The sequence below is a fragment of the Anomaloglossus baeobatrachus genome, chromosome 7, assembly GCF_048569485.1.
Source record: "Anomaloglossus baeobatrachus isolate aAnoBae1 chromosome 7, aAnoBae1.hap1, whole genome shotgun sequence".
Taxonomy (NCBI): Eukaryota; Metazoa; Chordata; class Amphibia; order Anura; family Aromobatidae; genus Anomaloglossus; species Anomaloglossus baeobatrachus.
The window spans coordinates 259557163-259581081 of record NC_134359.1 but is presented as its reverse complement, the minus strand read 5'-3'; the positions used below and the strand labels follow the sequence as shown (position 1 = coordinate 259581081).

Below are 23919 nucleotides of genomic sequence, written 5' to 3'. Positions count from 1 at the left end.
CGGTGACATCGCTGTGATGCCGAACGTCCCTCCCCCTTGAAGGAGGGATTGTTCGCCAGTCACAGCGACGACGCCGTCCAGGTAAGTACGTGTGACGCTGCCGTAGCGATAATGTTCGCTACGGCAGCGATCACAAACAATCACATGCGCGACGGGGGCGGGTACTTACATGCTCGCTATCGCTAGAAATTGCTAGCGATATCGCTACCGTGTAAAGCCCCCTTAAGTGTCTGAGACGGTGATGAACAGACGTTATTGTCATGTTTTGTCAAGATTCACATAACTTTGATGGCAAAAAAAATATTACTCTTGACAGAGCCTCCAACTGAAGAGACGGGATTGTGAGCATATCCATTTTGTTTATTTATGGCTATTATTATGGCTATTTATATACCACATCAATATACTATACCGTATCTTAAATTAGACCAACATGAAAAGTAAAATAATGCGGATGCCTAGATCAATTTGGAACGATAAACCCAATAGATGCCCCCTGATTTAAACGCTGTGACTTTCTATGGCCAGAAACCACATGACTGTCTGTCACCCGTGACAGTATGCCCTCAATATTGTAAACCTATAAGAGGAAAAGTCACTGCCTCCTGCAAAAGCAATCTCAAAAACACATCTCCTGCTCTTGTAAACATTTACTTAGCCCCTTGGGGGGTTAGTAATTAGCAATGATTATCTAGAGATTCTTCTCCGTTCTTCATAATATCGCTGATCCTACCTTTTTCAAAACATTCCGTCTTAAGATTCTCATACACCTGAGGAAGACAACATACTGGTTGTCGAAACGCGTTGTGGCATATAAGGGACCACTAATAAAAGGTTTGGATAATTTAAAAAAAAAATCCTTTGGTCCCTTTTCTTTATCAGCGCTCAACCAGACCGACTTCTTTTGTTTCTTGTATACTATTCATATTATAATATTAAATTAGACGAACATTATGACTTATTGTACAATGTGTGAATTGTGATACAAATTCCCTTTTATCTGAATGGTTTTTCTTCTTGTAAAGGATTATTTGCAAGTCTTTACTTTCTTCTCGATCATTATGTATCTTTAGATTTACCAACTTATATTTTTGGGTAATAAATCCCATAATTAAATGACTGGTCACTTTGTCCTTCAAGGTCAACATCATCATCCCTACCTGCTATTATCTTTCCATAGACTTGTCATTTTACAAGAAGACATTTTAATTTTTGGAGCTATCTTATGTAGATATAACACACTAAGTATATACATATATGCATGCCTAATAGCATAATGAAGTTAAAGAGCCTTATGAAATTCATAAACAAATGTGTTAAAATATATAATACATTTTGCACATTGTAAATAACACAGGTGCACTAACTTTTTGCATACCCATATTATAAGAGTTGGTTCTCCCAGTTGACAAGACTTACATTTGTATAATTTGCTTCAGCAGAATCACAAAGATGGAGCTTATTTTGTTAAAAGCAATTATTAGAAAAGTGCCCAACGGACCTTCATGCCTACTACCAGATCGAACAGGCATCCCAACTACCCAACTACCAAGTGCAAATTTTAGAAATGTCTATTGCCTGGGAGTTGCACAAAGTTTGTAACTCTTGGTCCTCATGGTGAAGACCACTTCTGGAACAATGTCCAAGTCATCGGTACTAATTCCCGGAGGAGGTGTGAATGTGAACTTCTGCAGCAATCCAGTGATGAAAAGAAATAGCTCCATCCTGGCAAGGCTCTCTCCAGCACACACTCTGCGCCCTGTGTATACAGAAAAATAGTCAGTATACAGAGTGTGTGTAAGTCACAACTTCATCTTCAAGGAATTTGGAGCTTTGATTATAAAAAAAAAGTTTTCCAACTCTTATAAAGATACTAGCTGTAGTACCCGTTGTTGCCCGGGATAGTAACTAAGTGTCTCTCTGTTTCTCTCACTCTCCCCCTTTCCCACGCTCTCACTCTCCTTCTCTCCCTCTCTGTCTGTCTCCCTCTGTCTATCCGTCTCCCTCTTTGTCTATCTGTCTCCCTCTCTGTTTGCCTCTCTCTTTCTGTGTCTCTGTATGTCTCTGTGTCTGTCTCCGTGTGTATGTCTGTGTCTTTGTGTATCTCTGTCTCTTTGTGTCTCTGTATCTGTGTTCCTGTCACTGTGTGTCTCTGTGTGCTTGTCTCTGTGTCTCTGTGTGTCTCTCTCTGTGTCTGTCTCAGTGTGTATGTCTCTGTGTCTATGTGTGTCTCTGTGTCTGTCTGTGTGTCTGTCTCAATGTGTTTCTGTGTCTGCATGTCTCTGTCTCTCTGTGTCTGTGTCTCTGTGTGTCTCTGTCTCTGTGTGTCTTTGTCTCTGTGCAAGTGTGTCTCTGTGTGTGTCTCAGTGTGTGTCTCTGTTTCCGTGTGTCTCTGTTTCTGTGTGTCTCTTTCTCTGTGTTTCTCTGTCTCTTTGTGTCTCAGTGTTCCTGTCTCTGTATATCGGTGTCTGTGTGTGTCTCTGTGTCTGTCTCTGTGTTTCTGTCTCTGTGTGTCTGTGTCTCTGTGTGTCTCTGTCTCTATGTGTATCTGTCTCTGTGTGTCTGTCTCAGTGTGTTTCTGTCTCAGTGTACCTGTGTCTTTGTGTGCCTGTGTCTCTGTGTATATGTGTGAGTGTCTCTCTGTGTGTATCTCAGTGTATGTCTCCGTCTCCATGTTTCTCTGTCTCTGTGTGTCTGTGTGTCTCTTTCTCTGTGTTTGTGTCTGTCTCTGTGTGTTTGTGTCTCTGTGTCTCTTTGTGTGTGTCTCTGTCTCTGTGTCTGTCTCTGTGTGTCTCTGTGTCTGTCTCTCTGTGTTTCTCTCTATGTGTCTCTGTCTCTGTGTGCCTATGTGTCTCTGTGTCTCTGTCTCTATGTGTCTCTGTGTCTCTGTATTTGTGTCTGTTTCTGTATATCTGTGTCTGTGTGTTTGTGTCTCTCTGTCTCTGTGTGTCTCTCTGTCTGTCTCTGTGTCCGTCTGTCTCTGTGTGCTTTTGTCTCTGTGTGTCTCTGTGTGTCTGTCTCGGTGTGCCTCTGTGTGTGTCTGTCTCTGTGTGTGTGTGTGTCTGTCTCTGTGTGTCTCTGTCTCTGTGTGTGCCTCTGTGTCTGAGTGTATCTGTGTGTCTCTGTGTGTGTCTGTCTTTGTGTCTCTGCGTGTCTCTGTGTGTCTGTCTCTACTGAAATTATATTACCTCACACATAAGTTGTCTTATACTAAGAATGTCCTTCAATGCCTATAGCAGTCAATCAAAGCTCCTTTTAATGACCTGTAGCTCCCAGCTCCATTGACTTTAATGTAAGCAGGTTTTTTGGCAAATAATTGTAAAGCGTGGGGTTCCATTTTCCCCTCAAAACATAGTCTATGACGTTCCCTGAGTCACATGGGGTGCCTGTGCAAAATTTTGTGATTGTCAATGCAACGCTACGGATTCCTTTAGCGGACATTCACACACACACACATACATACACACAAACATACCCTCAGCTTCATATATTAGATATTTGGAAATTATTTAGCATAACTTTAGTGGTAACAATAGTAGGTTAGTACAATCTACTCACCTTTGGAGAAAGGATAAAATGCATCTTTCTTTATAAACTTTCCATCAGCATCCAAGAAATGATTGGGGTTAAACTGTTTGGGAGTCTCATATTGGGTTTCATCATAGTGAACAGAGGAGAAGATTGGATACACTGTGGTTCCCTATAAGATATAGAAAGACAGATGTGTTACATGTGCTTTACACTTCTCCCAAATATAATAATCGCTAGTGGGATTCCAGCTATTCCCACTCTGTGTTTGGACCTAGGCTTTAGAATGCTTTGTAATATACTCAATGTCAGCATTTTGCACCATTGCCTAGATGCCAAATGTTGGTATAGGTAAAATATATCTTTGTACCGTGTTAGCCAGTAGAGATAAAAAATTGTTTAAAAGAACTGAAGTCCTCAGTGGTTGATACCTTTTAATGGCTAACTGACAAGATGGTAATAATAGCAAGCTTTCGAGACTACTCAGGTCTCTTCATCAGGCATGGTATTGCCTGATACCATGCCTGATGAAGAGACCTGAGTAGTCTCGAAAGCTTGCTATTATCACCATCTTGTCAGTTAGCCATTAAAAGGTATCAACCACTGAGGACTTCAGTTCTTTTAAACAATTTTTTAAATGTTGGTATGTGACCATCCTTCTTTCTGATTCTAGAGGAGCTGGTCATATCCCAACTAGTCTTTTCCTGTCTGAAGTCTAGTTGTAATGTCACAAGTGATGCTACGCCCAGTCTCCAGCACACCCTCCTTTCCTCCATCTTGCTTCTTCTGCAGAAGTGCTGGAAGTGATTCCCTATAATAGTGACAGACATACAATGCCCCTAATACAGTGGCAGACATATACAGTGCCCCTCATAATGGTGGCAGACATACAGTGCCCCTCATAATGGTGGCAGACATACAGTGATCCTCATAACAATGGCAGACATACAGTGTCCCTTATAATTTTGGCAGACATACAGTGCCCCTTATAACAGTTACAGACATACACTGCCCCTCATAGCAGACATAGTGATCCATGCTGACATTGGCTGTGTAACATATGTGAGTTGTACAGGACAGCCCTGGATATAATGGTGCAACCACTGATAGAGGTTTATAGATCAACAATGGCTATAATCGGTTACTTGAACAGTGGAACAAGTTAGATAACGCTTACATGAGGTTTTGTGATACAATATTTCCTGCCGGGAAAAGAATTACCGTACCTTTGGTATAAAATAATCTCGGAAATGAACATCAGTAGGCGTGGAATGTACTAAATACTGGAAAATGTTAGCATATCGCTGAACTTCATGGACTAAGGCCAAGCAGTATGGAAGGACTTTCTGGTCATCCCATCTAGGAGGACGATCCATCCCAATCGCATTGTCAATTTCTTCTTGAGCTTTTTCTGGAAAACATAAGATGTTACATTCTTTTCATCCAATGACTTATACTGAGCTCGATGCTAAGCCATGACGTGACCAAGTCTTTAGTGGCCAAATATCTATTACAACTTACTCTGTAGATGAGGATATTTCATCATGAGCAGAATAGCCCACTGTATCGTAGTGGACGTGGTCTCTGTCCCACCAAGCATAAGATCAAATGCAGAAGCCAACAGGTTCTTTTCTGTGAAGAGTTTCTCTTTATCATCTTCTACAATTTCCTAAAAGATACAAAAACATGAAACAGTGATACTACACCATAACATAAATCTACAGGGTCGGGGGTAATGGACAGTGGTTCTGTTATAGAGTTATTTCTATCTTTAGAAAAGGCAACCCATCTATAGGATTGATGATAACTTGCTAATCGGTGGGGAGTTCTGGCAAAAATTTGAATAAGAGGAACCTCATGCGGTTTTGATGTTTGTTTTTTTTCCAGGAGGTGCAGATTGGGTGCATGAATATGGTGTAAAAATTTAATCACCAAATTTACATGTCTTGACAAAAAAAAACCACGGTATTCTGATGGGAGATGCAGGTCTGTGAACCTGAATTTACTGCGGTCACCTGAGGTCCCCTGAGTTCAGGTTACCTCCGCTCACAGGTGGATGACCATGGGAACTTCCCACTGTGGCCACAAATAACTTGAGTGACGCCATCACTGATTGCGTAGCTCATTTATTCTCTGCCCAAACTTCACAGCGTTTGTGATACCAATGTGATATGACTGAAGAATGAGTGTGATTAGATAGGAATCCTAATCAAAAGATAGTGATCACAGGTCTTATTTGATCCATCCATACTCAGTATCAGAGAGGTATCCTCTGGTTGACCCGATTTCACCATGATGAAGAGTACGTGTTAAGTAGGTCTTGAACAAACCACTATTATGAGGAAGGAACGCTTACAGTTCAACATATGCAGGAAACAAGTGGTTAGTTAGAAACATGTGTAGGAAACTAGCGATGTAAAATTCACAGCTCATTGCAACATGTGCAGGAAACCAGTGGTTAAGCCAGCAACATGTGCAAGAAGCTACTGGTGCCCACAGCAGCCTGTGGTCAGGTTACATGACCATGACTCAGCAATCACATGCTGGTGACCAATTGCAATACTCAGTGCACACGACACGACAATGTACAAAGTTTGGTATAAAAATACAGTGCTCGCTCAGTGAGACAGGGACCTTTCCAGGAAGCTCAAAGTGGACGCACTGCACCTGTGATGCAGAGGCCGGGTTGTCTTCCTTCTCACTAATCGAGTCCCTCCGATGAGAAAGGAAGTGCTACAACATACGGTAATGTTGATGCATATTTCTGTTATTGTATAAGATTTCATGACTATAAAGTAGTGCTAATGCCTATGTACCATTGATTATTCATGTGCTATTAAAATAAATAATATCTTGCTATAAAGAATCTTAGTATTCGTGCCTGATTAGGATATCAGTGAGCGCTTAGTAAGTACGGGCCCCTTTCAGCCCCTTTTTAGGAGAATTTAGCAAGACAGTTGGGTCATGTACCATGATCGCACGCTGTGACTTCAGATATGTAGCAAAACTGGAATCATCATGGGACATTGTGTGGATTATGTTGGACATGCAGGGGTGTTTTGGGGGTTAATAAATTGATGAAAGAGGGGTTCTTTAGTATTTTATTTCAAATAAAGAATTTTCTGATGTTTGTGTTTATTTACTTTCACTTGCAGATTAGTAAAGGGGCGTCTCATAGACTCTCCCCATCACTAATCTAGGTGTTAGTGGCAGCTGTGGGCGGATATTAATCCCTCACCACCCCGACTGCCACCGCACCAGGGCAATTCTGGGCGGCTGCAGACTGCTATTTTTAGGCTGGGGGTGGTCCAATAAGCATGGGCCTCCCCAGCTTGAGAATCACAGCCCCCAGCTGTCGGGCTTTATCATGGCTAGCTATCATAATTGAGGGGAACCACACACCTTTTTTTAAATTATTTATTTCAATAATTTAAAAAAAAGCTGCAAGCAGTTCCTCTTATTTAGATACGCAGCCAAGATAAGCTTATAGCTGGGGCTGCATCATGTAGCCGTATGCTTTATCTTTGCTGGGTGTCATAATGTGGGGGGACTGTACACAAAGTATTTATTTATTTCTATACCACAATAGTGACCTGCAGACAGTGCTGTGACTTTTTGCAGTCAGACGAGGTCACACAGGCTGGGGGAGTGTCTAACTGCAACAAATCACAGATGCCAGTACAGCCAGTGGGAGGGAAAAGCAGTGCATATGGATGAGCAATAATGAGCGGGCCAGAAAGTTAAGGAGAGGCCACGGGAGTAGTGTACAGCCACGCCCGAGCCTCAGTAAGTATGAAGCGCTTGCTTTATCCTTATTATCTTTATTTTTCCTTTTTTAATTTCCCCAGTGCCGGATCCGGATCAACACCCGGAATCCAGGCCCGGGTCCACCAATCACTAGTCACAATATGATGTTATCAGACAACCCCGTTAAAATATATGTTCTAATTTTTATCATTTGCTTATTCTTGACTTATAGTGAAGTGAGTGATCCTTATTATTGACTATCAGCGATCTCTCATACAGGAGAGGCTTAAATCATTATGTGCCCGCCTCCAACTAACTCCTAAACTCAAAAAGAGCACAGAGTTAAATGAAAAAAATACAAGTTATTATATGTTCCCTATTTGTCCACAAAGCTATATATTAATCATCTGAGCTCATCCCGCTCTATGCCATGATGCCGTTAGATTGGATTGGAATTTTATGGTGACAGGTTCTCTTTAAAATGCTTACCCTTTCATCTTTCTGCAAGAAGGCTTCGGCGAACGTCCTGAAAGAATCTTCAGATTTCACTTCTTTCGCTTCTTTAAAGAGATCCTTCAAAATTACATTAAGTTGATCAATCCTGTTCAAAACAAGTTCTGGTTCTTTGAAGAAATATCTCAGCTTTGGGAAGAAATTGTATATCTGGAAAAGGAAAACATCCATTGACGTCAGCTATATGACTAAATATCATGAAGCTACTAATATTGCAGTGTGCATGGCTACATTACAGATACAGATCTAGATTAAAAGGATAGAGAGACTTGAAGGGGTCGTCCCACAACAATATTGGAATAATAATGAGATCCACAAGTCAATGTGCTAAAAAAATATTGCTGTACAGAGATAATCATATAAAGGTGCCCCTGCCATGTACTGTGTAATAGATTGTCTAACAATGTAGCATCATGGTCGAAACATATTACAATTCCTGGCCAGAGGAGGAACAATAAGTACAGATGACAACAGTGGTTTGCAGCTGCTGCTTTCCTTGAGATAAAACATTTCCCTGCCTGTTTTATCACAGGAGTGAGTGTTTCTGCTGTGTCTCAAGCTCTCTCGGAGTATGGGCTCTTGTCCACTTGCATTAAAAAAAATCACTGCGATACTCAGCTACAAATGTGAGTCGAGTGTCCTGCGTATGGTCAGCGTTTGGTATTTTTTTTTTCTCACATAGCATCCATATGACATGCGAGCGTCATGTGAGTGTTTATGCAAGCAGCGCAGGACTGGCTACTGGAGGAATCTCCAGTAATACCAGGACTGGCTGCGGTTACCTGCACTGAACTCCAGAGCTGTCACCTGAGCTTCAGAGTTCAGCCCGGTCTGTTTGCAGCTGTGCTGAACTGAACCGCAATTGCCGGGGAATCAATCACTCGGCGCACGCTGTTCAGTCCAGGCTGCACTCCGGAACTCAGGCGTGAGCTCCGGAGTTCAGTGCATGTAATTACTGGAGATTCCTCCGGTAGCCAGTCCGACACTGTATGCAAGTGTCAAGGATCCGTGTGACATGCGTATGCCATCTGTATGACATGTGAATGCCACCCGTATTCTGATTTTTTTTCTCGCTCCCATAGGCTTGCATGGGGGTGCGAGAGCTGAGACTTGGTGCATTTCACCGAGAGCACGAGACGTGTCGTATAAAATTAAGCTAGTGGACAATGGCTCATAGCTTAACACTGGTGTGAGTGCGATCCGATATTTTATCAGATCACACTCGCACAGGAAAATCGCAAGTGGACAAGAGCCCTATCATAGGTGAAATCAGTGAGATAGGACCCAGCTGCCACGGAGCTCATGTCATGGACTTCTTTAAGTATGAAGTTAGAGAACTGAAGACGCAGAAGAACCACTTATTCCTATGATAAAACAGGCAGGGAAATATTTGAACTTACAGAAAGCAGCAGTTGCAATCCCCTGTTATGTCGTTTATATAAGCCTTTATTCTTTCTCCCCTGTATGTTCAGACCATGGTCTTTACACATTACATAACATGGATAACAGGGAAACAATTATAACATTATCTCAGCACACAAACATGTTTTTTTAAGACATCCAATTGTGGAACTTATGTTTTATTCTAAGTCCTATTAATTAAAATGTACTTTGTTCGTGGGACAATCTTTGTAAAGCACCACTCCAGTATTTTTTTGATATTCACCTTCCAACGACTTCACCTATTTCCAGCATCGCTGTCATTTGTCTCAGAGGATTAGTAACCTGCCGACAGCACCAGTGTTTCATGGAGCGCACCGGAGGTCACAAATCAATACTAGTTTCACGATTACTCTGTGTAGAGTATTTTGCCTTTGGAGATGCTCCTGCACTTTCCTGAGTTACTGAGCTAGTAACTTGATTGACAGCGCAGGATTCCATGTTGGTGGTGAGCTCTCAGGTGTTCCACCTTCCTGGTAATTGCTCAGGCTTCTTTACTTGGCATGCTCGCCGAGAATCTTGCCAGTACTATTCTCTGGTTCTGCAGTTGTACTGTTGGCTTGTGTCTCTGTTAATGTTCTGATCTAGGTTTTCTGACCTCGGACGGTTATTTGACTTCTCTCTGCCCGCTCCCTATTCCTGTTGTGACCTCCTGCCTTCTGACCTCGGAGAGTTACCAAACCACGTCTCTGTTTTCTCCCTGAGCCCATTACATGCTCTCCTGGATTTTTAACCCTCAAATACTGACCTGAGTACACCTTTGCTTACTTTTTGTGCTCATACGTGTCGTCCCGTTATCAGACCCCGGCTTTCCTGACTACTCTTCTGTCCATACTACCAGTAAGTAGTGACTAGCGTTACAACAAGTCTATATGAACCTTTTTCTTGCTCTCATAGAGTTAGATTGAGCTCTTGTGATGCTACTTCTTAATTCCGGACAGTCAGAAGTTATGGGCACAAGATGGCACCAGAGCGGTGTCGGTAAGAGGTGAAAATTCCGGAAGGTGAGTATATGACTGGGGGAAGAGGGATTAGATTTAAAGCACCACTCCATCTCTAGAAGACCCCCCCTCCCCGCAGGAGTGGTGCTGTAAGTCATTGGCTTGTGCAACTCAACCAGCCCACAAAAATCACCACCCCAGAAAATGTATACTTCAAGTTTAATATAAGCACCAAATTCCTCCAAAATCTACCTGCGCTACTTTCACCCCTCAATCCCAATCAGTGCTTTAATTCAGTGGCATGAAGATTGATCTAGATATACGAGACTAGTGTTGAGCGGACCCAAACTTTAAAAATCAGGATCCGCACGGTTTCAGAGTCCGATCCGGGTCAAACCCGGACCCGGAATTCCGGCTGCACGATCCGGATTCTGGTTTTCTCTCTCTCTCTCTCTCTCTCTCTCTCACTGTATACTACATATTTATATATCTATATCTCTTGCCTATTTCTATGATTTCACCCCATGTGCTGACCTCAGTTCTATCTTTGCCTTCATCTGGTGTAGAATTTATTTACTAATCACCTTTCATTGATACTGATGTATTTTACCTTTGCTGGTGGAGTACCAGTATTGATAACAAGCTCATCCATGATGCTTATAAACTTCTGAAATGTTGGGTGGTCATAGTCAAAACGTCTCCCAAATAAGATCCTAAAAGTTATGTTAGGGGCGGCAAGATAAAGTATTTTCTTATCCAAAGGTTTACCTAGAATATACCATGTGAAATAACATTAACATACAAAAATATCAACTACAGTCCCAAAATTCACAGTAAAACCCCCCAAAATTAGGGATCAGCATAAGCACTGCCCGTTATTCTGTTTGGACCATTATGATTGTCCAACAGATTCCAGACTATGGGCCAGGAGGCCATTATAACTGCAGTGCTATCTACAGTCAACACTTATAGACATGGATCGTTGATATATCCCAACAAAACTCAAGGATTTGTAGATCACCACTGAGAACATGGCACCTACACGTTAGGTGTGTATACAGTAAAAGTGTCTTCGACACCAATGTTCTGTGTAAAATTGGCGCCACTCACCATTATAAGACTGAATCGCTGTACTGAGAAATTGTAGCTCCTCGATAATTCTGCCTTCAACGGTTTTTTTCCCCATCCCAAGATCTCTTAGTATGGAAAGCATAAATCTTCGAGTTATTTTCCATATCTCTCCATTGGAGAAGACCACTCCTAGAAGAGAAGAAAGTATAGAATATGCAGTTATGGCACGGCTGAGTCATATCTTTTGCCAGATAACTAATTTCCTCTTACATTTCTTGGCTGGTCTGGCATAAAAGTCGGTCCTCACAACTAATTTGTTACCTTTGCTTCCTTCATAGCTGGATTATTTTAATTAAAGGAGTTTTCCAGCTCAACAGAAATCTCTACAGTCAGTTTACTTGCCTAATTTTGACAGTGTGCAATGTTATTATTATTTATTATTATAGCTCCATTTATTCCATGGAGCTTTACAGTATATGTGAAAAAGGGGCATTCATAGACAAGCACAATATTCGTGAACATTTCAAGGCACAGACTGTTATAGGAGGAGAGAAGACGCTGCTCACGAGGACCCACAGTCTACAGGGAAGGGGTTGAGGATACACTAGGTGAGGGTGGAGTGGGTCGTGAAATACTATGGTGAACATGGTGGACTGAAGGTTATTGCAGGTTGTAGGCGGTTCCTTTTGAAAGTTTACACAGTAGGAGAGAGTCTGTTATGTTGGGGTAGAGCAATGTGCACACTGTCAAGATTCCCCTGTATTAGATATGACCACCAGTGTGCGCTTTTCATACTTATGGTCACGTGCCCACTAGATTCTCATTCTCCCCATTTTCTTAGCAGCAATATGGGTTGTCTCTATCGTAGGTGATAGATGTGGGACCAATCACTGTTATGATCCGGAACCATGGAAGACCACCATAAATCATTGGTAAAAGGTGACAAGAGCATTGGCAACTAATCTGGCCGCCATCCCCTTACTAACCATCAACACTAGAAGTAGCCGAGGGGTGAACTAACATCCTGTGCAACGCGAACCAAGCCGGAGAACTAGCTATCCTAAAGGAAGGAAAGATGAATAACTCTCTGCCTCAGAAAATAGATAAAGAATAGCAAGCCCCCCACATTCAAAGACTGCGGTGATATAGGAAAACACAATACACAGATAGATGATAGGATTAGCAAAACGTGAGGCCCTACTGACTAAATAGGACAGGAAAGGGACTGATGGTGGCAAGAGAGGACACAAGAATCAAATAGCAACAGCGCTGCTGCGCTTGCAAACCACATATATCCTCAAGGCACCTTTTCCATATACCTCAGTGCTTCAGTGCACTTCATCCTTCACCCTTCAGTCACCTACTATACAGCGACTTGACTAAGACCCAGGCGGGTCGAAACGTCGTTGGATGTTGCTTGACCACTTTGCTTAGATAAATTATTTCTCACTCTTTGCAAATTTACAAATTGAGGGCAGTGAATTTATTATTATGACTCTAGGGCATCGCCCTTTTTTCACGTGCACCATCATCTGCTTTAGACTGAGTGCAGACCATTGTTATATTATTAAAGAAGCAACAAACACATGGACTTATAGGAGAAATGCTCCATATATAGCTGCAGGGAGCTTCCCAACTAAGCAACTGAGAGGGAAGATCCCTGCATGCAAATAAACTGAAAACAACCACAGTAAATGACAAACTCAGATAAGAGCAAAAAGAACAAAACAACATAAGCAAGAACCAAGCACTTATCTGGGGTAGATGTGGTCTGGAGCAGGATGAAGCAGGCTGGTGAACAAAGAACAACTGACATCCGGCATAGCCTGCTATCAGACCAGGGTTTAAATAGGCAGAGAGTTAGCAATGGAAACGCCCATTGCTCAACACACCTGGTCTCTGACCAAACCATTCCTGGCCACAAGAGGGAGCCTCACAGCAACAAAAGCATAACTGACATTCACAACAAATCACATTTTATTAAGCACAGGACCAGACTTCAAGGAGCACAATCATAGCACAAAGCCTCCACAGATATGTTTGCTAATGCTGGAGATTACACGCATTAACTCGAATCTCAGAAATAAGTAATTCTTGGCTAAAATGACTTAAAGGGTTTTTCCCACCCCCAAGATCCTATCCCAACAGGTATTAGACGCCTCTTGATGAAGGAGACGAAATGCGCGTCGGTGGCAGGAGGGCTATACAGTAGCCAGTGATCCAGGTAGCAGGTATGGACAATATGGTTAATTCTTTTTCACCTCTGTGAATGTATCACTAGGAAATTTGTGCAGGACTATCAGCAGTGTGAAACAGAGGTGGGGATATAATACATTTTTTATAGGACCTGTATACCACTATTAGGACCTAATAGGATTATATATCTTCACCATTGGTTGGTTTTAGCATTCAGCAGATTTGGGTTATAGAACCATCTTTAGTATGTTGAGGTCTAATAAGGAGGACATTACGTTTGTGCTGTATATTAATTTTGCTAACACACATCACTTTTTTGTACTATGCATTAAATTATATTTATTATATTTATTATCTATTGAACATATCAATTTTTATTATTTTTTTTCCACATATTTTATCCTTATTTATTAGGTGTTGTATCTATTAAGATTCGTTATTCTGGCACAAAAGTATTTTTCCATATATTTTTATACTGTGCAACCTATCCCACACTGGAGATATTCTTTTTATTTTAATGTTTTTAAAAAAATAAGTTGTTAATAAAAAAAAATATTTATTTAGCTTTGTGTCCGGGGGAGTCCATGTTCCAGTTTTATAATATATACTAGCTGTACTACCCGGCTTCGCCCGGGTTAATAACTGCTGTTAACAAAATAGAATGCATTAAAAATGTATTCTGCACACAAAAAACACAAAACAAATAGATATAAATGTAATTATAACGTCTGTCTCCCCCTCTGTATATATCTCTCTGTCTCTTTCTCTATCTCTTTGTCTGTCTGTCTCTTTCCCTGTCTGTCTCTGACTCTCTCTGTCTTTTTCTCCGTCTGTCTCAATCTCCTTCCCTGTCTGTCTATCTATCTCTTTCCCTGTCTGTCTATCTATCTTTGTCACTTTCCCTGTCTGTCTCTTTCCCTGTCTGTCTCTTTCCCTCTCTTTCCCTGTCTCTCTTTCCCTGTCAGTCTGTCTCTTTGTCTGTGTCTGTCTCTTTGTGTCTGTTTCTTACCTTGTCTGTCTGCCTCTTTCCCTGTCTGTGTCTGTCTCTTTCCCTGGCTGCATTGTGACATGCCAACATTCCATATAAGGGCGTGGCTGCGCATTCTTCTGAAGTTCTGGCTGCACTGTGGCTCCCAGCTCCATTCACTTTAATGGAGGCAGGTTTTTTGGCGAATAACTGTAAAACTTCCCCTCAAAACATAGCCTATGACGCTCTCGGGGTCCAGACGTGTGAGTGTCCAAAATTTTGTGGCTGCAGCTGCGACGGTGCAGATGCCAATCCCGGACATACACACATCACACATACATACACACATTCAGCTTTATATAATATATATATATATACATTATTTTGATTTATAAGGTATTAGGTGTTGTAATAATAATATTAGCAAATAGCTCCAATTAGAAATGTAGTACAGTTCTCCTTATAGAGTAATTTCTCTTACCTCATGTGCAGGGCATTGCAGCTTAGGCTAAGTTCACACTTCAGTTGTTTTGCATCAGTCACAATCCGTAGCCTTGAGGAATTACGGAATCCTGCAAAATATTTTGCAGGAATCCAGTATTTCCCCATAGACTTCTATTAGTGACGGATTGCGACTGATGACCCTGCGTTGCATCCGCTGCGTCGCGGTCCGTCGTTTTTGACTGACCGCCGAGCGGGGAGCAACGCAGAATGTAACGTTTTTCGGGCCGTCAAAATTAACGCGCCGCACAGGAATCCGTCGCCATCCGTCAAGCTTGTAATGTATGTCTATGGTGCTGGATTCCGTTGTAATCCGTCTTACAACGGAATCCAGCGCAGGATTCCATCATGCTCTACTGAGCATGCCCAGCATGTTTGGCACGCCCACTGGGCTGTCCCAAACACAGACGGATCATGACTGATCCGTCAAAAAACGGACGCACAGCGGATGTAATGGACGCAACTGATCAGTTTTTTCACAGGATTCCTGTGAAAGGAATCCTGTGAAAAACACATCAGTTGCATCAGTTGACATCTAAAAAACAACTGATCCGTTGCTGACGGACCTGACGGATTGAAAACAACTGAAGTGTGAACTTAGCCTTAGGTATCTATGGTTAATTTCACTTATATAGTGACAGTTAGTTAATTGCTTGTGGTTGCAACTATGGATAACGAGGCTGCAATGCCCTGCACATGAGGTAGGAGACCTTGTTAATCAGGAGACCTATACTCATTTCTAATTGGAGGCATTTGCTGATATTATTATTATTACACCTACTACATATTAGGATAGGATCTTGGAGATGGAAATACCCCTTTATTGTTTTGACTTACCATGATTCATCTGAAAGTTGTCAGCAATAGGCATTGGACCACGATTTCCAAAATCGTAGTTGGCTTTGACCAGAGCTTCTTTATTGGCTTCGTACCCAACCAGAACCACAGATTTTGCACTGCCGAAATGGAAGGTGAAGAATGGACCATATTTCTTTGACAGCTGGAAAACAAGAATGTTTTTTTTTAATCTCAGTTATTACATGAGTCATTGAAACGCATCTAAATATACCCAAAGAAAATTTTTTGTTCCGTTCATAAAGCTGCAGATGAGCACATTTTACTCAAAAGTCCATACTACTTGGTGTATATCTTCCGGTGTGGATGCCCCTGAACCCTACGACTATCATATTCCCCTGTTAACCTTTGCTGGGCCAAAAAGGTTAAAATTTCCCTTAAAGAATACTCATGATTCGTGGCTGGATAAAAGTGTCAGCAGGCAAAATACAAAAGACCTTAAGAGATATATATATTTTTAACCAATTAATAAAAATATCTATATACATATTAAAAAAAAGCTAATGCATCTGTCATTGGAACTATATAAACCTGGCACCCACTGTTATTTCAAAAACTTACCACCTTTTGCCCCCAGATGTCACCATCTGCTTCAGGGTACTATAAGGCACCCCATGTGGCTACCTTATTGACTCCCACTAATATTTATATAAAGCCCTAATAATGAAGGGTTGTTTTGTTCTTTGAAGACATTCCATGATGGAAAAAAAATATATTTTACATGGAAATCTGAAATACATTCAATATATGTGAATGAAAAATGTCTTACAAAAAAATGTCCCTAAAAGTGAGATCCCCACCGAACAAACAAGCCCATGCTTAGTCAGGTGCAAAATGTACCCAGAACCATGAGCAGTTCTGGGTATATATTGCTAATCCCTGCCTAACTGTCCCTGTATACACAAGCATAGATAAAGAGATCTTTAGAAAAAGTATTTGTAAAGATCCTTTATGATATGCTAATGAGCGCAGGGACTAGACACAAGGGCGTTAGTTCCTGCACTCATCCCGCCATCTTATCATGTTAGCACACCCACATGGGCGTGCTAAAATGCAATTCAATACCCACTGCCAGCATCATCACCAGTGGTGACGCGCGTATCTGTCTTTTGCTACAGCCTTAGCTGCTGGGCACTGGGCACTGCGCACTATGAAGTTGGGTGTACATGTCCCGGCTTCAGAGAAGTCTAGTGCGCATCACCGGATGTGCCGGGGACTTCTAATCATGCTCACTGCCTGGTGTCTGAGGCTATTGCAACGGTCAGGTACGCGTGTCACTGCCGATGATGACTCTGGGCAGTGGCCATTGAATAGCATGTTAGAACAATCTCTGTGGGGTGTACTAACATGCTAAGAAGGCGGAATGAACGCAGGACCTACTGCCCTTATGACTAGTCCCTGGCCTCATTAGCATATCATGAAATATCTATAGAAATACTTTTTCTAAGGAACTCTTTATCTATGCTACTAGATCCTGGGACAGTTAGGCAGGGATTAGCAATATACACCCAGAACTGCTCGTGGTTCTGAGTGCATATTGGACCTGACAGGTTCCCTTTAAAATAATTGTGGAAATATACACATCACTCTGCTATTAAACTGCAGGAGGTGCTCGATTAGGGGTCCGGTCCACAGATAACACTGGGGAACGCAATTTTTTAGGAGTTAGGTCAGACAACTGTTCTTAATTAATTTTTGGATGCTGAATCCAGAAATGATCTCAGTTTTTCTCTATCATGTCAAGTTTTTGAACTATAGGATTTTTGTCTTCTCAAAAATATGTAAACTACTGTACCTAACAGGTGTTTTTTTTTGTTTTTTTTTAAAATAGTACAAATATGAACAAAAAATGAAATATATAAGAAACCACACTGTCTCAGTTGTGACTACTCTTACAAGTTGCCACGTAGCTCTATATGAGTCGAATTGTACTCAGATAACAAGTCCTATTACAGAAATCAGTGCAATTGTGCTTCTATGGCAGGTAAGTTGAGGAGGAAAAACCTGACGTGATAGAAAAAAAACTGACTAGATTTTTGGAATCAGCATGCCAATTTTAGTATAAATCAGTTCAAAAACCTAACTCAACAGAATTTTTTTTTCAAATTGTTCCCCAGTGTAATTTATGAAGTGAACTCGGCACTCAATTTGCAGATTTAGAAAAATGATTTTATTTTTTGCAATCACAAATAGTTGATGTTTCGGCTATTGCAACATAGCCTTCATCAGAACATAACTGTCAATAAAACACAAAATAAATAATATACAGGGTGGTCCAAAAGTAGATAGATAGTATGTGTAATAGGGTTATCAAGCATGGTCTAAAGTGAAACTGTCTCAGTTGCCCTTAGCAGCCAATCAGATTCCACTTTTTATTCTTCACAGACTCTTTGGAAAATGAAAGGTGGAATCTGATTGGTTGCTAAGGGCAACTGAGTCAGTTTCACTTTACACCATGTTTGATAACCCTATTACACATACTGTCCACCGACTTATGGACCACACTGTATAATAAATCAGAAATACAAATAATAGGCTGTTTCATCAGGAATCCCTCCACACAGCATATGAGCCATAGCACTCTCCCATAGGAACAACATTATCCAACTCACATAGAGCCTCCCATTTATCTTACCTTTATACTGTCTATTATGATCTATAGCGCTCTCTCTTCCTATGTCCCTTCTCATCTGATGTGTACATTCCTTATTTCTCCCCCTTTTCCATTGTCTGGCCATCTTCTCTATTGCTCTTCCCCTTTTCCATGATAATAAAAAAAAAATCTCTTCAATTCTTTTATTATTTTATCTTTCTTATCTTGTTGCCTTGGAGTAACCCTCGACTCTGCTCTATCCTTCAAGTCGCATATCTAAGCCTTCTTCACCTCATGCCGACTACAACTCAAAAATATCTCCAAGATCCGTGCTTTCCTTAACCAAGAATCTGCAAAAACATTAGTACATGCCCTCATCATCTCCCGCCTCAACTACTGCAACCTCCTGCTCTGTGGCCTCCCTTCCAACACTCCTGCACCCCTCCAATCTATCCTGAACTCTGCGAACCGATTAATCCACCTCTCACCTCGCTATTCCCCAGCCTCGCCACTCTGCCAGTCCCTTCACTGGCTTCCCATTGCCCAAAGACTCCAGTTCAAAACATTAACCATGACCTACAAAGCCATCCACAGCCTGTCTCCTCCTTACATCTGTGACCTAGTCTCCCGGTACCAACCTGCATGCAACCTTAGATCCTCACAAGATCTCCTTCTCTACTCCTCTCTTATCCCCTCTTCCCACAATCGCATACAAGATTTCTCCCGTGCCTCCCCCATATTCTGGAACGCTCTACCCCAGCATATAAGACTCTCTCCTACCGTGAAAAGCTTCAAGAGGAACCTGAAGACCCACCTCTTCCGATAAGCCTACAACCTACAATAATCCTCAGTCCAGTACACCACTGCGCAACCAACTCTGTCCTCTCCTATTGTCATGATTAGAGAAAGGGTTGGATCCAGCATCAAATTCCATGATTAAAAAATTCCACTTTATTGAAAAATAAGTATAAAAATATACAAAACACGTATATCTTAGCGAAGGAATGGAACAGGGTGCATGAAACAACTTACGTGTTTTGGATGGTGAAATTTAAAAGCAGTCCTTTGTCCTGCTGCACAGAGCTATATGGTAAGCTGGAGTTTCTTCTATATTATACCTCACCTATTGTACCACCACCCATTCCCTGTAGACTGTGAGCCCTCATTGGCAGGGTCCTTTCTCCTCCTGTACCAGTCTGTTTTGTACTGTTAATGATTGTTGTACAAGTTTTTATGTATACCCTTTTCACTTGTAAAGCGCCATGGAATTAATGGTGCTATAATAATAAATAATATTAATAATAATCTTATTTCTATTTTTATTTTATTTTTATTTTATTTTCACTTTTCTTCTATTGGTATTTTTAGTTTTAATTGGGTTTCATTAAAGGGAACCTGTCAGCAGAAATTTCGCCCAAAACCTAAAAGCTTCCCCCTCTGCAGCTCCTGGGCTGCATTCTAGAAAGGTCCCTGTTATTATTGTGCCCCATGTGAGACCAAAATAAAGACTTTATAAAGTGGTACCTTTTTGTATTCAGATAGTGTAAATGTGACACAGGGGCGGGCTTTCTGGCGTCCGTTATTCTGCCTCCTGGTCCTGTATGCCGCCCCCATCGCTCCTTTCCATAGCTGATGCACCGCCCACTGCTCCAGCCATCCCCACGCATGCCCAGTGCCAGTCTCACGGGACTGAGCAGTGTGACCGCTGGTGACGTGTGCGCAGGCAAGTAATTATGGGCGGGGCTGTGATTGTTATCAGCAAGTACCCGCCCATAATCTCGTGAGCGCGCAAACCTCACCAGCGGTCACACTGTGCTCAGGGTAGATGCTAGACTGTATGGGCTGCTTCCAGGGATGACGTCCCTTTTGTCACGTGATAGTATTTTGAACACGCCACTATCACGTGACAAAAGGGACGTCATCCCTGGAAGCAGCCCATACAGTCTAGCATCTACCCTGAGCACAGTGTGACCGCTGGTGAGGTTTGCGCGCTCACGAGATTATGGGCGGGTACTTGCTGATAACAATCACAGCCCCACCCATAATCACTTGCCTGCGCACACGTCACCAGCGGTCACACTGCTCAGTCCCGTGAGACTGGCACTGGGCATGTGTGGGGATGGCTGGAGCAGTGGGCGGTGCATCAGCTATGGAAAGGAGCAATGGGGGGCGGCATACAGGACCAGGAGGCAGAATAACGGACGCCAGAAAGCCCACCCCTGTGTCACATTTACAGTATCTGAATACAAAAAGGTACCACTTTATAAAGGCTTTATTTTGGTCTCACATGGGGCACAATAATAACAGGGACCTTTCTAGAATGCAGCCCAGGAGCTGCAGAGAGGGAAGCTTTTAGGTTTTGGGCGAAATTTCTGCTGACAGGTTCCCTTTAAATAAAGGAAGGAATTGTAAAAACTGTCCATTTTCAGGAGTACACTGTTTCCCGATAATCAGGAGGCTGGGGGGCACTGCGCTCCTGAAGACAGAAAATGAGCACATATCAGATTTATAAAAAGATTTATAAAAATGATCTTAAATAAAATGTGTCTAAAAAGAGAACTGTCATTGTTGTCCATATTGACCAATCACTGCACAGAATTCAATTTTTAAGAAAACAGAATACAAAATAAAAGTTTTCCTTTTAGTAAGTTTCATAATTGTAATTTATTATAATTTAGCCAATAAGAACCGATCTTTATATCTTTGCCTGGTCAAAACCCAAATTGTCTCAGCAGCTGTCCGGTGGGTCCTACATCAAAAGTTGAATGCGGCCCCAATTTATAAATTACCAACTTAAAGGATTTATATTTCTAATTGGAGGTATTTGCTAATATTAGTATAATTACACCTAGTACATATTGGGAGATGGGAATATCCCTTTAATATTTGAACTTACCATGATTCATCTGAAAGTTAACTGTCATTATATGAGTGGACATAACCATAGATACCTAAGCTGCAATGCCCTGCACATGAGGTAAGAGACATGGCTATATCAGGAGAACTATACTACTTAGCTATTATTATTATTATTATAATAATACCTACTACATATTGGGATAGTTCTTGTAGATAGGAACACCCCTTTAAGAGTGAAATCTGAATTCAGTGAAGACAGATTTTCCCATTCCAGAGATAGGAAACGACAGTTGGTGCTTATAAGATTCTTTGGAGAATGGAGGAACTAGAGGCCAACACAGACATTCTGCTGCAAGTTCTCCTGAAATTACAGGTACACTTTAAGCAGCAACAGTAGACATGAGTATGTTATTTCTAAGTAGAGGGCGACCCCATATCAGCTGCATTGCCCATTACCCTGGTAGCTACATATAAATAAATGCCCCCAATAAAATCGCACCACACGTGGATATTGTTTTGGCTGGATCTCATAGCCATGACTGACTGGAGGACCCTCTCTGGTCCTCGAATTTTGCTTCCATTCTCCATAAAGGTTTCATGCATTGGGACAGAATTAGGAGAGATTTTGGGATTAGTGATCAAATCTAAAATGATCGTCTTACCTCGATAAAGGTGAGGTCTTGTCTTCTGACATCCAGTATGTGCATGTTACCAATAAAGGGGAGCGGGGTTGGTCCCGGTGGGAATTTATAAATCTTTCTTTTAGAAAAGCTCATCAGGATCTTCACAACCATCATGACGATGGTGAAGAGAAGAAAAAGCGTCACTGCTCCTGAAGCCATGGTGGACCTTCTGGTTCTAGAATAAGGTCTTTAGGAAAGTACCCCAGACTTATATAGTGTACCTCCAGAGCTGAACTCTGCCCTGTGCAAACAGCATTTCTGGATTTGATATATTATTTTAATAGATAAAACGTTAAAAAAGACTCAGTTGGTTGGCAAAGTTTCACAAACTTAGTAAATAAACAATATTTCTCAACATGAAAACCTGGCCTATAATTGCCAAGGACAGCCAGTACAACCTGATGAACCCGTGCCATATACCAAAAGAGCAGATTATTAGCAAAAAAACAGCAGGTATATCTAAGGCACTGGGTACCTTCCTCATACCCCCGAGGAAGCCACATTACTGGCGTAACTTGTGGGGCTTTTGGAGCCCATGCCTTTAACCTATTATTTCCCCCAATAGAATTTTCTATACCATCAGCTTTTTTCACTCGATTTTATGCCTTATCATATGCCTTATACCTTTTATTGAGAGTTTTATTTACGGCTGGTCAGGTATACTTTGTATGTAATGTAATTTGTTGGCACATTTTGCTCTACATGTATTTATTGTATATGAAGATCTTTACATTGGGTTCAAACTGTGACTGTATCATGAGTCAGTTTAGGAGTGCGGTCCTTTGGTTTCTTTTAGCTATGCATACACAGTAGCTACACTCACTGTAAGTGAGTGAATATGTTATAATAAGATATTTGCTTACTTATCCTGTTTTTGCCATATATACAGTAGAGACCAAAAGTTTGGACACACCTTCTCATTCAAAGAGTTTTCTTTATTTTCAGGACTCTGAAAATTGTAGATTCACATTGAAGGCATCAATACTATGAATTAAAACATGTGGAATGAAATACTTAAAAAAGTGTGAAACAACTGAAAATATGTCTTATGTTCTAGGTTCTTCACAGTAGCCACCTTTTTCTTTGATTACTGCTTTGCACACTCTTGGCATTCTCTTGATGGGCTTCAAGAGGTAGTCACCGGAAACAGTCTTGAAGAAGTTCCCAGAGATGCTTAGCACTTGTTAGCCCTTTTGCGGTCCAGCTCACCCCAAACCATCTCGATTGGGTTCAGGTCTGGTGACTGGAGACCAGGTCATCCTGCGTAGCACCCCATCACTCTCCTTCTTAGTCAAATAGCCCTTACGCCTCCTGGAAGTGTGTTTGGGGTTATTGTCCCATTGAAAAATAAATGATGGTCCAACTAAACACAAACCGGATGGAATAGCACGCCGCTGCAAGATGCTGTGGTAGCCATGCTGTTTCTATATGCCTTCAATTTTGAATAAATCCCCAAGAGTGTCACCAGCAAAGCACCCCCACACCATCACACTTCCTCCTCCATGCTTCACGGTGGGAACAAGGCATGTAGAGTCAAAGAAGATGGGGAGGGCACCACCTACAGGGAATATTTTTACCTTATAACAGTCAATGGGTTCACCTCAGCACACTTATATGCAATTTATAACAAGAGAGAAAAGAAGTGTGCATGTAAGAGGGATACACCAAGTTATGTGAAAAAGTTACTTTATTACAAAAATAGAACACAGGATCACACACTTTTAAAAACATTTAAAAAGCATAAAGCCATATATCAAAAGATGTCCCGACCTCTGTTAAGGTTGGACTATCCTCTGCTACCCAAAGGGGAGCTATGGGGTATGATTTATACAGGTAGGGGAGTATATAGGGAATTTACCAACAATCCAAAATAGTACAATATACAAGGTTATATCTAAGTTCATGCAAATACAACACCACAATATGCAGTTACAATAGATTGTATCACTACAATTTTCAGGAGAAATTATCCCCCAGTAGAGGTAAAGTTCCCCAAGATGTAAACCTGCAGGTATAATATAAGCC

At 41.5% G+C, this 23919-nt stretch overlaps 1 protein-coding gene across 1 annotated transcript; it reads right to left on the bottom strand.

Moving 5' to 3' along the window:
- Positions 1-1571: 1571 nt before the first annotated feature.
- Positions 1572-22053, bottom strand: LOC142246157 (cytochrome P450 2W1-like). The gene is made up of 9 exons (XM_075319184.1): positions 21874-22053; positions 15742-15904; positions 11280-11429; positions 10780-10937; positions 7765-7938; positions 5050-5197; positions 4755-4939; positions 3559-3700; positions 1572-1759 (listed from the first exon to the last, which is right to left on the bottom strand). Exons 1-9 carry the CDS (start codon positions 22051-22053, stop codon positions 1572-1574), a joined length of 1488 nt encoding a protein of 495 aa, XP_075175299.1.
- Positions 22054-23919: the final 1866 nt, after the last annotated feature.

What these genes read in the sequence shown, in the direction of transcription:
- LOC142246157 (XM_075319184.1), bottom strand. Translation starts at nt 22,053, where the DNA reads ATGGCTTCAGGAGCAGTGACGCTTTTTCTTCTCTTCACCATCGTCATG. An exon ending in CAACTTTCAGATGAATCATG is followed by an intron (nt 11,430 to 15,741) that starts GTAAGTCAAAAC and finishes CTTCTCTTCTAG; the next exon opens with GAGTGGTCTTCTCCAATGGA. An exon ending in CTGGTACTCCACCAGCAAAG is followed by an intron (nt 7,939 to 10,779) that starts GTAAAATACATC and finishes TTCCTTTTCCAG; the next exon opens with ATATACAATTTCTTCCCAAA.